Genomic DNA, 19373 nt, shown 5'->3' with positions numbered 1-19373 from the left:
AATATCGATGGGAGCAGTACCACAACTCCAAGAAAGAACTGGACTTCAACCAGCTTGTGTGCTGTTCATCAACGCTACGAGAACACATAAAGCGAGCATTTCTTCAGTGTAAGATGTGGTTGCAAGCCCCAACTCCTGCCGTCACCAAACCAGATCCACTCCAGTATGGGTATGAAGCAACGGACGTTGGCATAACACCAGTGATACTGCCAGTATCGTGCAGGCCCGATGACCTGCCTCCTCCATGCAAATGCCCAAGAGCATGTATGAGTACCAAAACGTGCACTTGCAGAGACAGGAACATTAAATGTGTCACGTTTTGTGGCTGTAGTAAAGGCGAAAAGTGTAGAAATCCAAATAAGTAAATTCCAAAATAGGATGATGCAAAAGGTATAAGTGTCATATAATGTTGTGGCCTTGGTGGTATCATACAATTGTAGTTCGTAACATGTTGAAATCGGTTTTTGGCAATTATCTTAAAAACCATTGACTTTTGGATATGAAAATGTATTACTGACCCCCCATAATGTGGCCATTGCGCAAATTTTGAGTGGTCGGGCAACCTCCTAGGTCCAACGGTTCTGTAGATACAGTCACGGCAAAAAAGGGGGCGTGGCCCAAAAAGGGGTATGGCCATTTCAGCTATTTCGCCGTCAGTGGCAAATGTGTTACCAACCAAATATTGTTCCTGGACCTTCAATTAGTGGATTCCTGAAGAGTTTAGGTCTGTACAATAAAGTGCATACTCAACCACCATGAGCTACTAGAGTAATAAGAATAAAAGCTTTAATGCAGTAAAACAGAAAAAATCTTTCCCAAAAAAAATTCCTGGATCCGGAATAATAACTTGAGCTTCACCAAAAACTAATCAATTCTTCCTTATCCCAAGGGCAATCATCTCACCAACTTTCATCCAAATCCGTTCAGAACTTTTCCAGATATCTTGTTCACAAACACACGAACACACACACACACGGACACGAGTGAATGCATTACTCCCGCTGAAAAGATGATTGGTAACTTGTGCTTTGTGAATATGATTTTAATGTAAATTTAGCAGGTAAAACGTTGCTCACCTGCCTTCGCCAGTCTTGTACTGAACTTACTTGTTATTAATTTCACCTTTAAATAAAGAAACATATAGTTTCATTCTAAAATTAAATATTTGATCTCTAACGACCTTTACACTATGAACAACTGTGAAATAACTGCCTTTTTTTTTTAAGTTACACACCATCATCAATTCCAGTTTATAAAATCTCTAAAATCGCATTTTTCCAATTCGTTTTTCTTGACATCTTTTTTTTCTACTTTCAAATGAAAAGTGTTTTATGATCAATTAATTGTTTATTTGGTCAATTGCGCATTATATTTTGTAGATAATATAATCTTGAGAATCGTTAATCTATTTATATACTGAAACGCAAAAGAAACTTACCACCTTTGAAACCTTTAAATATCAACAATAACACTGCGTGTAGTAAATGTGTGAACTTATTTGTGGACAATAGTGTCCTCACTGTCAGACAAAACGGTCACGGATGGTCACTTGAACCTTCAATGGTCACTTCATAGCACAGCTGTTGAACAGCCGTTTTGACTGTCAGTGATTAGCCAAGGGGTACGGGATGATTTTAATGAGCTGCACGTGATGTCCTGATATTGCCTTTAAAAAGGCCAGTGCAAAATGGGCATTTTGACTGAAAAATTTGACCATTTTGACCAACTTCAAAAAGACCGAAAACGCAAAAGAAACTTACCACCTTTGAAACCTTTAAATATCAACAATAACACTGCGTGTAGTAAATGTGTGAACTTATTTGTGGACAATAGTGTCCTCACTGTCAGACAAAACGGTCACGGATGGTCACTTGAACCTTCAATGGTCACTTCATAGCACAGCTGTTGAACAGCCGTTTTCACTGTCAGTGATTAGCCAAGGGGTACGGGATGATTTTAATGAGCTGCACGTGATGTCTTGATATTGGCTTTTAAAAGGCCAGTGCAAAATGGGCATTTTGACCGAAAAATTTGACCATTTTGACCAACTTCAAAAGGACCGAAAACGCAAAAGAAACTTACCACCTTTGAAACCTTTAAATACCCAGAACTGAGAAACTTTCAGCATGACAACGCTCGTCCCCATGCTGCTCGCTTTACCACTGCATTTCTCCAAGGCGAGAACATCAACACCATGCAGTGGCCTGCACTCTCCCCTGACCTGATTCACATGGAGCACCTGTGGGATGAGCTTGGGAGACGCGTAGTTAGCAGGGCCAGGACACGGGCAGAGCTGCTTCAGACATTGAGGACTGAGTGGGACAGAATCCAGCAGCAATCCATCCAAAGACTGGTAGGCAGTATACGCCGACGATGCACTGCCTGTGTCAAAAACAATGGTGGCCACACACGCTATTGAAAGGGGACTGACATTGCACCCTGTGCTGTTCTGTACTGTAGAACAAACTGATGAGATGGTGTATCTTGGTCAAAAACTTGACATGTCATCAATAAAATGCCAATGTTTCAATTAGCAATTGTTGGTTTGTTTTATTTTGAACTGTTACAATTTTATTACATTTCAAACAAGTGGTAAGTTTCTTTTGCGTTTTCGGTCTTTTTGAAGTTGGTCAAAATGGTCAAATGTTTCGGTCAAAATGCCCATTTTGCACTGGCCTTTTTAAAGCCAATATCAAGACATCACGTGCAGCTCATTAAAATCATCCCGTACCCCTTGGCTAATCACTGACAGTCAAAACGGCTGTTCAACAGCTGTGCTATGAAGTGACCATTGAAGGTTCAAGTGACCATCCGTGACCGTTTTGTCTGACAGTGAGGACACCATTGTCCACAAATAAGTTCACACATTTACTACACGCAGTGTTATTGTTGATATTTAAAGGTTTCAAAGGTGGTAAGTTTCTTTTGCGTTTCAGTATATATATAAAACACAGTTTGTGTGTGTGTGTGTAATGTTACCGATAGACTCCGAAACGGAGAGGCTCACGTGCTTGATATTTGGCATAGACATGGCCATTGAGCCTGGGACGAACATGGCTGAGACCATATTTGACGAGATCCATATTTTTTATTCATATTTACCTCAGCGCATTTCAGCGAAGTACCCGCTAATCTCAGCCAGTGCCAGAACAGCTCGCTGATTCGCTCAGAGCGATCACGTGATGTTCCATCCCCGCCGCTAGACTGATTCGCTCAGAGCGATCACGTGATGTTCCATCCCGTCACACGTTTGCACGTAATTCAGGGCGAAAAGCGATTGAGATTTTTCACCTTTATGCGATCATGTTTTGTGTCGATTTTGTGCGATATGAATTAAATTTTAATTCATATTTCGTGTTTACGAATTCGAATACGAAGGATTTCCCCTTTCCCCTTTCGATTTCGAATACGAATTCGTCTTTTAAATTTTAATTAAGTAATTAATGTCTTTGAAACAGCTGTGAAACCTCTTTCCACAACCCTTCCGTAACCGATTGGAGCAGTTTATTGCCGCACAAAATGGCATTTTAACAGTTGTCTGGCTTTTAAAATCTGGGACACGTTCAAAACAAACGAGATCCGCGAAGCGAGTTGGTCGAGTCGTGCTGACCAAGATGGCGACACGGCGGCTTCAATTTTCACGGAGTATGAGCGTTCTATATATTTTCAATTCAGTGCGCCCGACTCACTCACTAGTGGGGCGGCTTAGCCCAAATATTCAAAAGAATTGTGCATTTTGTGATACAAGCACCAAATTTGGCACAAATGTACATTAATATGTTGCGAACATTTTCAGATATTGGGCCACTTGAAATTCCGTAATTTTTTTTTTCAAATTTTTTCAAATTTCGTAATTTCAAATTTTTCGGGTGACACCGTCACAATTTCGGTCTTCGAGGCCGGCCGATAGGCAAAGTGTGACCGGAAGGGACGAGGATCTCCTGACCACGTGGCCCTCGATCTGGGAAGCGAGAGGCGTTCCATTAGTGGACGCGCCCCTCACGCCCGACTTTTGGGCGGCCCCGGCAGGCCGTTTGTTTTGACGTTCCGTGACAGGCCCCGCACCCCCACCTCCGGGCCGACCGGAAGCTTGTGCTGAGTACATCATACCTGAACAACTCAGTGAGGCAGAACACAGCAGTGCACACCAGGGTGACCCCTTCAGTGCATAAAGCAATTAACCTGTCCACTGCAGGGCATATAGAAATGAAGTTATTTTCTGCATATAATAATAATATAAGTTCAGTTCTATATAACAATTTCTGTTATCACCACTACCACTACAACTACCACTACTACAAGCTTTGTCTGGAATTTTGTGGACTAACAGACAAACAGACATACAGACAAGCTGGGATCAAAACATTACCTCCTTCCACCATTGAGTGTAGAGGTAAACATCATGGAAATTATATCATGCCCTAGATTTAATTCATGCTTACCCGTGTATTTGCTTCACTGGTTCACAAGGTCTTTTGCATACATGTAATTCAGACTCTCGTCTTCATTGCTGACCACACAATGTTCGCAACATATTAATGTACATTTGTGCCAAATTTGGTGCTTGTATCACAAAATGCACAATTCTTTTGAATATTTGGGCTAAGCCGCCCCACTATATCGGCCGGCCTCGAAGACCGAAATTGTGACGGTGTCACCCGAAAAATTTGAAATTACGAAATTTGAAAAAATTTGAAAAAAAAAATTACGGAATTTCAAGTGGCCCAATATCTGAAAATGTTCGCAACATATTACTGTACATTTGTGCCAAATTTGGTGCTTGTATCACAAAATGCACAACAGGTTTGCTATGCTGCTACACTACACGTATTTGATTTGCGGCATAGACATGACCATTGGGCCTTCACGGTGTAATTTGTGCGAGGCTTTTGTCTAAGTGAGCTTGAGTCGAGAGGGCGAATGTACGGGTCTCCCTTCCCCCGCCCGGCAACGCCGGTACTGGAGGGCGTGGGTCACAGGATCGGTGAGTCTCCGAAACCGCTTCGTGCTCTTGCAAAGATGCAGGATGATGTCGCGATTGTTGTGCTGCTCTCCAACCATGAGAACTGCAACGTCATTGTTGACTGGCCCTCCCCTTCCCCCTCCCCCTCCCTTTTCCCCTCCCCCCTCCCTTTTCCCCCTCCCCCCTCCCTTTTCCCCCTCCCCCTCCCTTTTCCTCCTCCCCCCTCCCTTTTCCCCCTCCCCCTCCCTTTTCCCCCTCCCCCCTGCCCCCTCCCCCCTTCTCCCACCCCTCCCCCCTTCTCCCACCCCTCCCATCCCTCATCCTCCCACCCCCTCCCATCCCTCATCCTCCCCATCCCCCCCTCTTCTCCCCTCTCCCCCTCCCATCCCTCACCCTCCCCATCCCCCCTCTTCTCCCCCCTCCCCCTCCCACCTCCCCTCCTCCCCCCTCCCCCTCCCACCCCCTCCCGCTCCCATCCCTCACCCTCCCCACCCCCCCCCCCCTCTTCTCCCCTCACCCCCTCCCATCCCCCCCTCTTCTCCCCTCTCCCCCTCCCCCTCTTCTCCCCTCCCCTCCTCTTCTCCCCTCCCCCCCGTTCCCCTCGCCCCCCCTCCCCCCTCCCCTCCCCTCCCCCGCCCGGCAATGCCGGGTACTTCTTCTAGTGTGTTATATTGGTGAAAGATTTTCATTTGTAAATATGACAAAACTTACTTGGTTGTTTCTACAAACAGCACAGCTTTTTTGGCGCACACTCTTCGCACGTTTGGAGTGAGATGATGAACCATGCTGTAAAAGCGAACAAGGGGTAAACAAGAGCAAAGGAGCATGACATGAAACACGCTTTCCAAAGATTTCATGAAGTAAAGTTATCTATATAAACAAAAGTTATCTATACCTCTCTCACCAGCCATGGCTCCTCAGCAAAGGACTTCTGCGACTCACTGGGACTGACACAATCTGTCAATTTCCCGACCCCGGATCTCAGTCAACGGAGCATCTTCTCTTCTGGACTTGGTTATGACTAACTTCCCTGAAAATGTCTGCTGCTCTTCTTCTGCTCCAATCGGCTCATCTGATCATGTGCTTGTTAAAGTGGAAATCTCTCTGACCATTCTCAGAGAGCCTCCTCAGCGTCGACGAGTCTGGCATTTCACTCAGGCCAACTGGCACGGTCTTCAAGCAGCCATCAATCATCTGGACTGGTCTCCCATCTCTACCGCCTCTGACATCAACTCATCCTGGGAATTCATCCAAAGTAAATTGCTCTCTCTCATGCACAGATTTATCCCATCTCGTCTTCAGTTGTCATACCCTTCCTCCCGTCCATGAAACACAGAATCTTGTGGTGAGGCTGTTGCCCAGAAACAACTTGCCTTCGTCTCCTAGAAAGCAAATCCAACGGAAGGAAATCTCATTTCCTTCCACAAAGCCTGAAACAGGTGTGTGTCCACCCTCAGGAGAACCAGGAAACGATATCTCTCCGTTCTCAAGACCGAACTCTCTTATCTGTCTCCCTCTTCCAAATCCTGGTGGCGTCTGGTCAAATCTGTTTCTGGTGTTTGTTCCCCCTCCATCCCCTCCCTCACCTCAAACGACTACACAGCTGACTCCGCACGTGAAAAAGCTGAATGCCTCAACTCTGTGTTTGCCTCTAAATCTTGTGTCCCAAACCCATCCCTCTCTGTACCCACCGTACCCAGTCGTACCCAGCTGCTCCTGGACTCTGTGTCCTTTCCTCCTGACAAGGTGGAAAAGTTTGTCAACCCTCGACTCCGATTCTGCAACTGGACCTGACGGCATCAGCCCACGAGTCCTAAAATCCTGTTCTTCCGCTCTTTCACTCCCTCTCTCTGTTCTCTTCACCCTCTCTTTTGCTCAAGGTCAACTGCCATCTGCTTGGAAATCAGCCAACATCACCGCTTTGCACAAAAAATGTGCAAAAACAGATCCCAGCAACTACAGACCAATCAGCCTTCTCCCAATTATCAGCAAAGTCATGGAATCCATCATTGCTTCAGATATGAAATCTTTCCTCTTCTCCAATGGCATGATCTCTGATCATCAATTTGGTTTCAGACCAGGTCACTCGACTCTGGACATGCTGCTTCTGCTTTCTCAACAATGGATGGAGGTCCTCAATGCCAAACAGGAAATTAGAGCTGTCTCCCTTGACATATCACGTGCCTTCGATACGGTCTGGCACCCCGCTCTGCTCACCAAACTCTCCTCCTTTGGTATCCATGGAAATCTCCACGCATGGCTGGCGGACTTCCTCTCTAGTCGTAGTCAACGTGTGGCCCTGAATGGGTTTCTCTCATCTCCTCTTCCTGTTCAGGCTGGAGTTCCCCAAGGCAATGTTCTGGGCCCTGTTCTTTTTCCGGTCTTCATCATTGATCTCTCTGACTCTCTTGAAAATCCTCTCTATCTCTTTGCTGATGACTCCCCCCCCCCCCCCCCTTCCCACGCCTCCTCCCTCCCACACATCTCCCTGCTCTCAAATGTTGTGTTTGTGTGCTTCCCCTTCTCTACCCATCTTGTCTTCCGCTCCCTCCTTTTATATATTTTGTTTGTCTGGTTGATTTGTTTGTGAAATGAATGTTAGCTCTTTCACGAGCCTCGATTCAGTATTTTAAAAAAAAACAAAAAAAACCTCTACTCTCTGTCGCTCCATTCTTCATCCCTCAGATCGGCAGTCTGCAGCCTCCTCACTCTCTGCAGACCTGGACAAAATCACAGACTGGGCAAACAAGTGGAACATGTCTTTCAATCCTGACAAATCTCACACTCTTACGATGTCTCTCCGAAAAGACCGACTGGACAACCCTCCCATCCACTTTCTGAATAATCCTCTCCAAGAAGTTCTGTCACTCAAGCTTTTGGGTCTCACTTTCTGCCATGATCTTTCCTGGGAAAACCACATTTCAAATCTGGCCTCCAAAGCCAGTCGCCGACTGGGCATCCTCCGTCGTACGAAGTCCTTCCTTGGCACACCTGAGCTCCCCACCACATACAAGTCTTTCATCCGCAGTTCGATGGAATACTGCTCTCCGCTCTGGGCTGGTGCTCCTGCCTCACACCTAGCTCGTCTTCACGCTGTTGAAACCAAAGCGTTCAGAATCATTGGAATCTCCCGCGATGAAGCTGACTCCGAGGGCCTTTCACTCACTCACCGCAGGCAGGTTGGTGGTCTTTCCGTCTTCTACCGACTCCTCTCCGGCCTTGCCCCCCCCCCCCCAGGTCTCTCTGGGCTGTCCCCCAAATATTCCTACAGGTCGCACAAGATCTGCCTGCAACCCTCTTATGATTAAACTGCCAAAATCAATACTCTCTGCTCACCTTCACTCCTTCATTCCTCTTTTCTCCCGCCTCTGCAACAAACTCCCACACTCTCTTCAATCCCACTCCTCCCTCCAGGTCTTTAAAACAGCTGTTCACCACCATCTCTTATCTTCCCCCATCCAAAACCTTGATCTTTTCTACCCCCGCTAATTTCACCCCAAAATCCACTTTTTTGAAATACCAAGTTCTGTCCTGGAAGTCCTTGGTGTCCTTGTGTTTTATACTTCTCCCACCACCCCCCCCCCCCTCCCACGCCTCCTCCCCCCAAGCCCTCTCCCTCCCACACATCTCCCGATGTCCCTGCTCTCAAATGTTGTATTTGTGTGCTTCCTCTTCTCTCCCCATCTTGTCTACCGCTCCCTCTTTTTATATATTTTGTTTGTTTGATTTTTTTTTGTGATAAATGGTAGCTCGTTGACGAGCCTCGATTCTGTATACAAAAAAAAAAAAAGGTCAGTGTCTGTCTGTCTGTCCTAAAGTGCATTGCTGCCAAACTTCAGACATCATCACCAGCTTACACATCTCTGCTTGCAGCATCGAAATTTACTTCCAACTCAACCATTTATTTCTTGGCCCAGTCAAAATAAGTGTTTCCCGTGCTGGATGACGTCATGGAATTTCGATATCCAGCACTTTCAATGCCATTCCTTCATTCGTGCTTCCCAATTCCATCAAATCCCATGCCGTCCGGTCACCTTTCCTTGATGGGTATATTGGCTAATTCCTGTGCTTCTTAAGATTATTCATCCTCAACCAAGTATATTCGAAGAAGCAATGCGCAGCAAGCTACTCTTGGCTAATAGGCGAAAATAAACATCATTGATTGTCACAGGACAACTTTTCCTTCTCTGACTTTATTGATGACTTTTTCACACCAGATTTTTCAATTTTTACATAGATATTGTTTTAACCAAAGTTCTACCTTTCGTCAGGTGAGAACATGTTTTCTTTCTGCTTTACTGAAAGTCATGAATGCAAGTTGGTGTTCATTTGATTCTTCATTCGACTGGGTAAAATGCTCACCTGTTTGAAAAGTACAAAACATTGAAGAGGTCGGTGTATTTGCTCTTTAAATGGAATTGGGAAACTGAATCCAGATTCAGAAAATGGATCGTCACAGCTCCAGGAGAAAGGAAATCTGCAAAGAGAAGTTTTGCTTGTGGTAAGGAATCATCATACTGCATATCATATCATCTAATTAATTTGAGAGGCGTTTGTTTGAATTCTATGTATAAACCCTGAACCGCTGGAAAGTGGGTGGAATGAGTTGAGAACCCGTGATTGTGCTCAAGATGTGTGTGGGAACGTTTTCGGTGGGTTAAAAAAAATCATGGCCTGGGGGGCAGGGGAATTGAAAGTGGGGGTAACCCCAATTCTCTCTTTCTAAATATGTATGGCATAGTGCCACTCCCAGTGGGAATGGATATTGCAAATTATCTTACTATAATTCACCAAATATCTGTCTGTGTTCCCAGGTATTGCAAAAACGGCTGAACCGATCGCAACAAAATTTTGGGTGGGTAATCCTGGGACCCCCTGGAGTAAATTAGGCTATATTGCTTTTCCAATTTCAGCTTTGGGCTCCAGCATTTTCAGCTTTGGACTCACACCTAACGTTATGTTATTGTCCCGGGTACCGCAAAAACGGCTGCACTGATTGCAACGATTTTTTGTGTGTATTCCTGGAACCCCTGCAGTAAAATAGGCATAATGCAAATCTATATTTTGCCTTTTCATTTGGGCCTCCCAATTGAAGCCCCGCGCGTAGGGCGGGTACCATTGCTAGTACTACATAATACACCAATCCTGAGGGAATTAACCCGTCTGTAATTCTGGGGAATTCACCCATTGATAATTCTGGGGGAATTAACCTATCTGTAACTCTGGGGAATTCACCCATTGATAATTCTGGGGGAATTAACCCATCTGTAACTCGGGAATTCACCCACCCATAATTCTGGGGGAATTAACCTATCTAATTCTGGGGAATTAACCTATCTGTAATTCTGGGGGAATTAACCTATCTGTAACTCTGGGGAATTCACCCATTGATAATTCTGGGGGAATTAACCTATCTAATTCTGGGGAATTAACCTATCTGTAATTCTGGGGGAATTAACCTGTCTAACTCTGGGGAATTCACCCATTGATAATTCTGGGGGAATTAACCCGTCGGTAACTCTGGGGAATTTACCCATCCATATTTCCTGGGGAATTAACCCGTCTGCAATTCTGGGGAATTCAGCCATCCATATTTCTGGGGGAATTAACCCGTCTGTAATTCTAGGGAATTCACCCATCCATAATTCTGGGGGAATTAACCTGTCTGTAATTCTATGGAATTCACCCATCCATAATTCTGGGGGAATTAACCTGTCTGTAATTCTCGGGAATTCACCCATCCATAATTCTGGGGGGAATTAACCTGTCTGTAATTCTGGGGAATTCACCCATCCATAATTCTGGGGAATTCACCCATCCATAATTCTGGGGAATTCACCCATCCATAATTCTGGGGGAAATTACCTGTCTGTAATTCTAGGGAATTCACCCATTGATAATTCTGGGGGAATTAACCCATCAGTAACTCTGGGAAATTCACCCATTGATAAATCTGGGGGAATTAACCTATCTGTAATTCTGGGGAATTAACCTATCTGTAATTCTGGGGGAATTAACCTATCTGTATCTCTGGGGAATTCACCCATCCATAAATCTGGAGGAATTATCGTGTCGGTAACTCTGGGGAATTCACCCATCCATAATTCTGGGGGAATTAACCCGTCGGTAACTCTGGGGAATTCACCCATCCATAATTCTGGGGGAATTAACCCATCCGTAACTCTGGGGAATTCACCCATTGATAATTCTGGGGGAATTAACCTATCTGTAATTCTGGGGAATTAACCTATCTGTAATTCTGGGGGAATTAACCTGTCTGTAACTCTGGGGAATTCACCCATTGATAATTCTGGGGGAATTAACCCGTCTGTAACTCTGGGGAATTCACCCATCCATAATTCTGGAGGAATTAACGCGTCGGTAACTCTGGGGAATTCACCCTTGCATATTTCCTGGGGAATTAACTCATCTGTAATTCTAGGGAATTCACCCATCCATAATTCTGGGGGAATTAACCTGTCTGTAATTCTAGGGAATTCACCCATCCATAATTCTGGGGGGAATTAACCTGTCTGTAATTCTAGGGAATTCACCCATCCATATTTCTGGGGTAATTAACCCGTCTGTAATTCTGGGGAATTCACCCATCCATAATTCTGGGGGAATTAACCTGTCTGTAATTCTAGGGAATTCACCCATCCATAATTCTGGTGGAATTAACGCGTCGGTAACTCTGGGGAATTCACCCATCCATAATTCTGGGGGAATTAAACTGTCTGCAATTCTGGGGAATTCAGCCATCCATAATTCTGGGGGGAATTACTTACTACTTACTTACTGCGTCGAGCTAGCTCGGCATTCCATGACACGTTTCTTCCATTCATCTCTGTCACTCATGGCATTAGGTAGTTCGTTAACCAGACACCCAGTATCATTTGTAAGCTGATCTCTGGGGAAAAGTGGTTTTGCAACACTGACACGAGTGCGAAAATTGGTTTTGCAACACTTACACAAGTGCAAAAAGTGGTTTTCAACACTCGCACAAGTGCAAAAAGTGGTTTTCAACACTAACCAAAAGTGCGAAAAGTTGTTTTCAACACGATCACAAATGCGGAAAGTGGTTTTGCAACACTGGCACAAGAGCAGAACGTGGTTTTCAACACGAGCGCAAGTGTGGAAAATGGTTTTGCAACACCAGCTCAAGTGCGGAGAGTGGTTTTCAACTCCGGAACAAGTGCAGAAAGTGGTTTTGCAACACTAACACAAGTGAAACAAGTGATTTTGCAACAATAACACAAGTGCAAAAAGTGGTTTTCAACGCCAGCACAAGTACGGAAAGTGGTTTTGCAATAAATATTTGGGGAATTTTAGGGAATAAATATTTCCCCAGTTTGCACTGGGGGAATTAACCCATCTGTAACTCTGGGGAATTAACCCATCTGTAATTCTGGGGAATTCACCCATCCATAATTCTGGGGGAATTCAGCCATCCATAATTCTGGAGGAATTAACCCGTCGGTAACTCTGGGGAATTCACCCATCCATATTTCTGGGGAATTTAACCCGTCTGTAATTCTGGGGATTCACCCATCCATATTTCTGGGGGAATGAACCCGTCCATAATTCTGGGGGAATTAACCCATCTGTAATTCTGGGGAATTCACCCATCCATAATTCTGGGGGAATTAACCCATCTGCAATTCTGGGGAATTCAGCCATCCATAATTCTGGGGGAATTAACCAGTCTGCAATTCTGGGGAATTGAACCATCCATAATTCTGGGGGAATTAACCCGTCTGCAATTCTAGGGAATTCAGCCATCCATAATTCTGGGGGAATTAACCTGTCTAACTCTGGGGAATTCAGCCATCCATAATTCTGGGGGAATTAACCCGTCTGCAATTCTGGGGAATTAACCCATCCATAATTCTGGTGGAATTAACCCGTCTGCAATTCTGGGGAATTCACCCACACATAATTCTGGGGGAATTCACCCATCCATAATTCTGGGGGAATTAACCTGTCGGTAACTCTGGGGAATTCACCCATCCATATTTCTGGGGGAATTAACCCGTCGGTAACTCTGAGGAATTCACCCATCCATAATTCTGGGGGGAATTAACACGTCTGCAATTCTCGGGAATTCAGCCATCCATAATTCTGGGGGAATTAACCTGTCTGTAATTCTGGGGAATTCACCCATCCATAATTCTGGTGGAATTAACCCGTCTGCAATTCTGGGGAATTCACCCAACCATAATTCTGGGGGAATTAACCCGTCTGCAATTCTGGGGAATTCACCCACCCATAATTCTGGGGGAATTTAGCCATCCATAATTCTGGGGGAATTAACCCGTCTGCAATTCTGGGGAATTCACCCATCCATAATTCTGGTGGAATTAACCCGTCTGCAATTCTGGGGAATTCACCCACCCATAATTCTGGGGGAATTCACCCATCCATAATTCTGGGGGAATTAACCTGTCGGTAACTCTGGGGAATTCACCCATCCATATTTCTGGGGGAATTAACCTGTCGGTAACTCTGGGGAATTCACCCATCCATAATTCTGGGGGAATTAACGCATCTGTAATTCTCGGGAATTCACCCATCCATAATTCTGGGGGGAATTAACGCGTCTATAATTCTCGGGAATTCACCCATCCATAATTCTGGGGGAATTAACCTGTCTGTAATTCTAGGGAATTCACTCATCCATAATTCTGGGGTGAAATAACCTGTCTGCAATTCTGGGGAATTCACCCATCCATAATTCTGGGGGAATTAACCCGTCTGCAATTCTGGGGAATTCATCCATCCATAATTCTGGGGGAATTAACCCGTCGGTAACTCTGGGGAATTCACCCATCCATAATTCTGGGGGAATTAACCCGTCGGTAACTCTGGGGAATTCATCCATCCATAATTCTGGTGGAATTAACCCGTCTGCAATTCTGGGGAATTCACCCACCCATAATTCTGGGGGAATTCACCCATCCATAATTCTGGGGGAATTAACCTGTCGATAACTCTGGGGAATTCACCCATCCATATTTCTGGGGGAATTAACGCGTCTGTAATTCTCGGGAATTCACCCATCCATAATTCTGGGGGAATTAACCTGTCTGTAATTCTAGGGAATTCACTCATCCATAATTCTGGGGTGAAATAACCTGTCTGCAATTCTGGGGAATTCACCCATCCATAATTCTGGGGGAATTAACCCGTCTGCAATTCTGGGGAATTCACCCATCCATAATTCTGGGAGAATTAACCCGTCTGCAATTCTGGGTAATTCACCCATCCATAATTCTGGGGGAATTAACCCGTCGGTAACTCTGGGGAATTCACCCATCCATAATTCTGGGGGAATTAACCCGTCGGTAACTCTGGGGAATTCACCCATCCATAATTCTGGGGGAATTAACCCGTCTATAAATGTGGGGATTCACCCATCCATTATTCTGGGGGGAAATAACCTGTCTGTAATTCTGGGGAATTCACCCATCCATTATTCTGGGGGGAAATAACCTGTCTGTAATTCTTGGGAATTCACCCATCCATATTTCTGGGGGGAAATAACCCATCCGTAAGGATGAGATCTTTTCCCGTTTAGATGAATTCATGAGTTCTCATCTGAACCCTTGGATCATGGTGCTGTAACTTCAGGTTCAAATACTGTATTTGTCCATTGTTTGTGTTTTATACTGCATGTAAAAGTGCACTGGTGTCTATTAATGTCCGTCGTGCATGTGATTCATGGAAAAGTTGCACCCTGAACCTTTGATCTTCTCACTGTTAAAATAAGTCTTATTAACGACGAGCAAATGTGCAAACTTTCCTAAGACACGTTAACATTTGTTGTTCTTTCACGGGCACAATTATTCCTATTTTCTCGTGAGGTTGTATTTGGGCCACAGAGCCTGGGGAAAGTATTTTGGCCATAATCAACCCCAAGAGGAGACGAGGATAATAAGGGGGTGGGTGAATATTGTGCGAGCGAATTACCAAAATAAGCCTCAGTCGATGAAGAAGATGATGAAACGATGGAGTCTGTGTTTGGAGTCTCCTGCTGTGGAAAATCCTTTCCTGTGGAAAGAACGATGGAGTCTCCTGTGGAAAGTGGACCGGAATCGTTGCTCGTTGCGATGGATCCTGAATCCGGTTGCGCTTGCACATGGGAATATTTCTTCCCGGTTAACAACTCGTGGAACAAAGCCAGCAGGTTGTGATACGAAATGTCTCGTGCTGTCTGTAAAATCCCAAAACCACAACCAACTGCATGCTCATGATGTACTCTACATTCTGACACCAATTATTCCAATAAAATCGAGGCTCATGGAAGAGTGGGGTGACAGAGGGTGAAAAGCAACGCACTGACAATGCCGCAGCAGGGAAACAAGCAGGAGGATGTACAAACAGGAAACTAGAACGTGTGACACGTGTATTTTTGTGATGTGTGATACATGTGTATTTTTGTGATGTGTGATACATGTGTATTTTTGTGATGTGTGATACATGTGTGTATTTTTGTGATGTGTGATGCATGTGTGTATTTTTGTGATGTGTGATACATGTATTTTTGTGATTTTTGTGGTGTGACGTATTTTTGTGATTTTTGTGATGTGTGATACGTGTGTGTTTTTGTGATTTTTGTTGTGTGACACGTGTGTATATTTGTGGTGTGGCACGTGTATTTTTGTGATTTTTGTTATGTGACACGTGTGTATTTTTGTGATGTGCGACGTGTATTTTTGTGATGTGATACATGTGTATTTTTGTGATGTGTGACACGTGTATTTTTGTGATTTTTGTTATGTGACACGTGTGTATTTTTGTGATGTGCGACGTGTATTTTTGTGATGTGATACATGTGTATTTTTGTGATGTGTGACACGTGTATTTTTGTGATGTGTGACGTGTATTTTTGTGGTGAGACACGTGTATTTTTGTGATTTTTGTGATGTGTGACACGTGTATTTTTGTGATTTTTGTGACGTGTGACACGTGTGTATTTTTGTGATTTTTGTGATGTGTGACACGACTATTTTTGTGATGTGTGATACATGTGTGTATTTTTGTGGTGTGATACATGTGTGTATTTTGTGATGTGTGATATATGTGTGTTTTTGTGATGTGATACATGTGTATTTTTGTGATGTGTGATCCATGTGTGTATTTTTGTGATGTGTGACGTGTATTTTTGTGATGTGTGACACGTGTATTTTTGTGATGTGTGACACGTGTGTATTTTTGTGATGTGTGACACGAGTATTTTTGTGATGTGTGACACGAGTATTTTTGTGATGTGTGATACATGTGTGTATGTTTGTGATGTGTGATACATGTGTGTATTTTTGTGATGTGATACATGTGTGTATTTTTGTGATGTGATACATGTGTGTATTTTTGTGATGTGTGACATGTGTATTTTTGTGATTTTTGTGATGTGTGATACATGTGTGTATTCTTGTGATTTTTGTGGTGTGATACGTGTGTATTTTTGTGATGGGTGATACATGTGTGTATGTTTGTGATGTGTGATACATGTGTGTATGTTTGTGATGTGTGATGCATGTGTGTATTTTTGTGATGTGTGATACATGTGTATTTTTGTGATGTGTGATACATGTGTGTATTTTTGTGATGTGTGATACATGTGTGTATTTTTGTGATACATGTGTGTATTTTTGTGATGTGTGATACATGTGTGTATTTTTGTTATGTGTGATACATGTGTGTATTTTTGTGATGTGTGATACATGTGTGTATTTTTATGATGTGATACATGTGTATTTTTGTGATGTGTGATACATGTGTGTATTTTTGTGATGTGTGATACATGTGTGTATTTTTGTGATGTGTGATACATGTGTGTATTTTTGCGATGTGTGACACGTGTGTATTTTTGTGATGTGTGATACATGTGTATTTTTGTGATGTGTGAGACGTGTGTGTATTTGAGTTTTCACACTCACGTTGACATGGACTCCATTGCGTGTTTTTTTCAGATTCTCCTCCTCGGTCTCAATACCAAATGACACAAATGGACTGGTCACAATATCACCCCAGTAGCCTCTTACAGGCCGACGTTCTCCATTCTGCGCAAAAAAGGGTTTGTGTTTGTACAAACATGGACACCTGATTATCTTATCATGTATGCGTGTTTACCTGCGCATAGACAGGCAAATGGTGCAACGTGAAATGAATTAAAGCTCATCATCTCCATCTGGATCATCTGCCCTGATGGAGGAGGTGACAGGACTTTGGTGTTCTTCTTACTGCGTATGCAGCACAGGGCTGTGGGGTAGCATCATTGGCTGAGGGCACAACTGTGCCGTTGATGCATGCCTGCTGAGGCTTCGGGCAGGAATTTGGAATTTGTTCAGGGTGCCAGAGATAGCTAGCCTACTCTTTGTGAAGGACACCGTGGGATCTTTAAGGTCCACCAACGAATGCCTAATTCTTCTTCCTTTCCCTTCCCAATTAATCTACCCTCTCCTTTCCCAACTCTTCAACTGTCCACCTCCCAAATTTTATTCCATACCCTTCTCCTCCACAACTATTCTATCCCCTCCCGAACCTCCCATCCTCCTCAACTTCAATCTTCTATCCTCCTCTTCCACAATTCTTGTCCCCTCCCATTTCTTCCTTATGCTTCCACATTTCCTCCCTTTTCTATTCATTTTATCTTCTCACCTCCCCTATTCCACATGCATTTTTAGATAATAATTTTGTACATATACACTTACCTCCTTAACAACAAAATTAGGAAGGACGGATATGAGGCAGGTTTTCATTTTGTAATAATAATAGCATACAGTACATGCAGTATGAGTATGTAATAATAAGAGCATACAGTACATGCATCAGGAGTACGAGTATGTAATAATAAGAGCATACAGTACATGCAGTATGAGTATGTAATAATAAGAGCATACAGTACATGCATCAGGAGTACGAGTATGTAATAATAAGAGCATACAGTACATGCAGTATGAGTACGAGTATGTAATAATAAGAGCATACAGTACATGCAGTATGAGTACGAGTATGTAATAATAAGAGCGTACAGTACATGCATCAGGAGTATGAGTATGTAATAATAAGAGCATACAGTACATGCAGTATGAGTACGAGTATGTAATAATAAGAGCAAACAGTACATGCAGTACGAGTATGTAATAATAAGAGCATACAGTACATGCATCAGGAGTACGAGTACCGGTATGTAATAATAAGAGCATACAGTACATGCATCAGGAGAATGAGTATGTAATAATAAGAGCGTACAGTACATGCATCAGAAGTATAAGTATGTTGTAGCGGTTAAAGGAAGCATGACACAATTACCGTGCACCGGCCGATGACGCAACCGGCGAGCGGTCACGTGTCCGGACTCGCCCGGGCGTGTCCAGACTTGCCCTTCTCGGGTGAACACTTGCCTTGCATACCACGCCCCGCCTGAGAGGCATGGCCTTTGTGTGTTCAGTTTGCGACATAAATTGCCGCCCGTTAGAGGGGCGGATTCAGTGTACTTTTGAGTTCTTTGGTTTTGAGCTAAATAAATAGCTCGGTGAAACTTCGTTCCTGTGTCGTCCATTTTGTCTGGTTTTATCGTGCGAGCAGAGCTCCCACAATTGGTGACCCCTTTCTAAGAACACGGCGATGGAGTCAGCTGTAGCTTTGAAGCTCCCGGGCTTTTGGGAGTCGCACGCGGCCGTTTGGTTTGCTCAAGCGGATTCTCTCTTCGCCCTGCGGAAAATTATGGAGGACACGACGCGCTACCACCATGTGGTCTCTGCGCTCACTGCCTCCTCCGCTGCCCGGGTCCTGAGCTTCCTCCAGCACCCACCGAACGCCGAAAAATACGGCGCGCTCAAAGGCCTACTCCTCGGTGCGTTTGGACTCACGGAGACCGAACGCGCACGACAACTACTACACCTCCCGGAGCTGGGCGAGGCCCGTCCATCCGAAAGCATGGACCACATGCTTGCTCTTCTCATTGACCACAGCCCGGACTTCCTCTTCCGCGAGCTGTTTCCATAACGGCTACCCGGGCAGGTACGGTTAGCTTTGGCTAATTCGCCCATCACGGACCCTCGCGCCCTGGCCAAGGAGGCCGATAAATTTTTCTCGGCCAGGTGACATGTCGGAGCGGCCGCCTGGAACCCTGGGCCGACCGAGGCAACGCCCGCACCACGACCGGCGACACCACCGGCCGAGTCCGCGCCACTGACGGCCGCCGCGACGCCCCGTCGACCGAACCCGACGCGACCGCCGGAGCCTCCACCAGAGCGGACCATGTGCTATTACCATGCCAGGTTCAGGAAAAAGGCCAGAACGTGCCGCCCACCGTGCACTTTCGGCGGGTCGGGAAACGACCAGGCCGGCGCTCGCTGCCTGCCATGAGCGTCGGCCATTCAGGCAGCCTTCTGTTTATCACGGA

At 44.7% G+C, this 19373-nt stretch overlaps 1 protein-coding gene across 5 annotated transcripts in view; it reads right to left on the bottom strand.

The window, feature by feature from the left end:
• Positions 1-19373, bottom strand: part of DNAAF3 (dynein axonemal assembly factor 3) — a 66491-nt gene that overhangs the window by 8821 nt on the left and 38297 nt on the right. For all 5 annotated transcript variants that reach the window (XM_078781613.1, XM_078781615.1, XM_078781616.1 and 2 more), the window contains 4 exons: positions 16903-17025; positions 14933-15176; positions 9326-9440; positions 5675-5749 (listed from right to left, as the gene is read on the bottom strand). In XM_078781613.1, the coding sequence (XP_078637739.1) occupies positions 5675-5749; positions 9326-9440; positions 14933-15176; positions 16903-17025 (557 nt within the window). The remainder of the gene's footprint in view (positions 1-5674; positions 5750-9325; positions 9441-14932; positions 15177-16902; positions 17026-19373) is intronic.

Source organism: Myxine glutinosa, chromosome 7 (assembly GCF_964187855.1).
Source record: "Myxine glutinosa chromosome 7, kmMyxGlut1.1, whole genome shotgun sequence".
Classification (NCBI taxonomy): domain Eukaryota; kingdom Metazoa; phylum Chordata; class Myxini; order Myxiniformes; family Myxinidae; genus Myxine; species Myxine glutinosa.
Note: the sequence above shows the minus strand (reverse complement) of the source record. Positions and strands in the feature narration are given on the sequence as shown.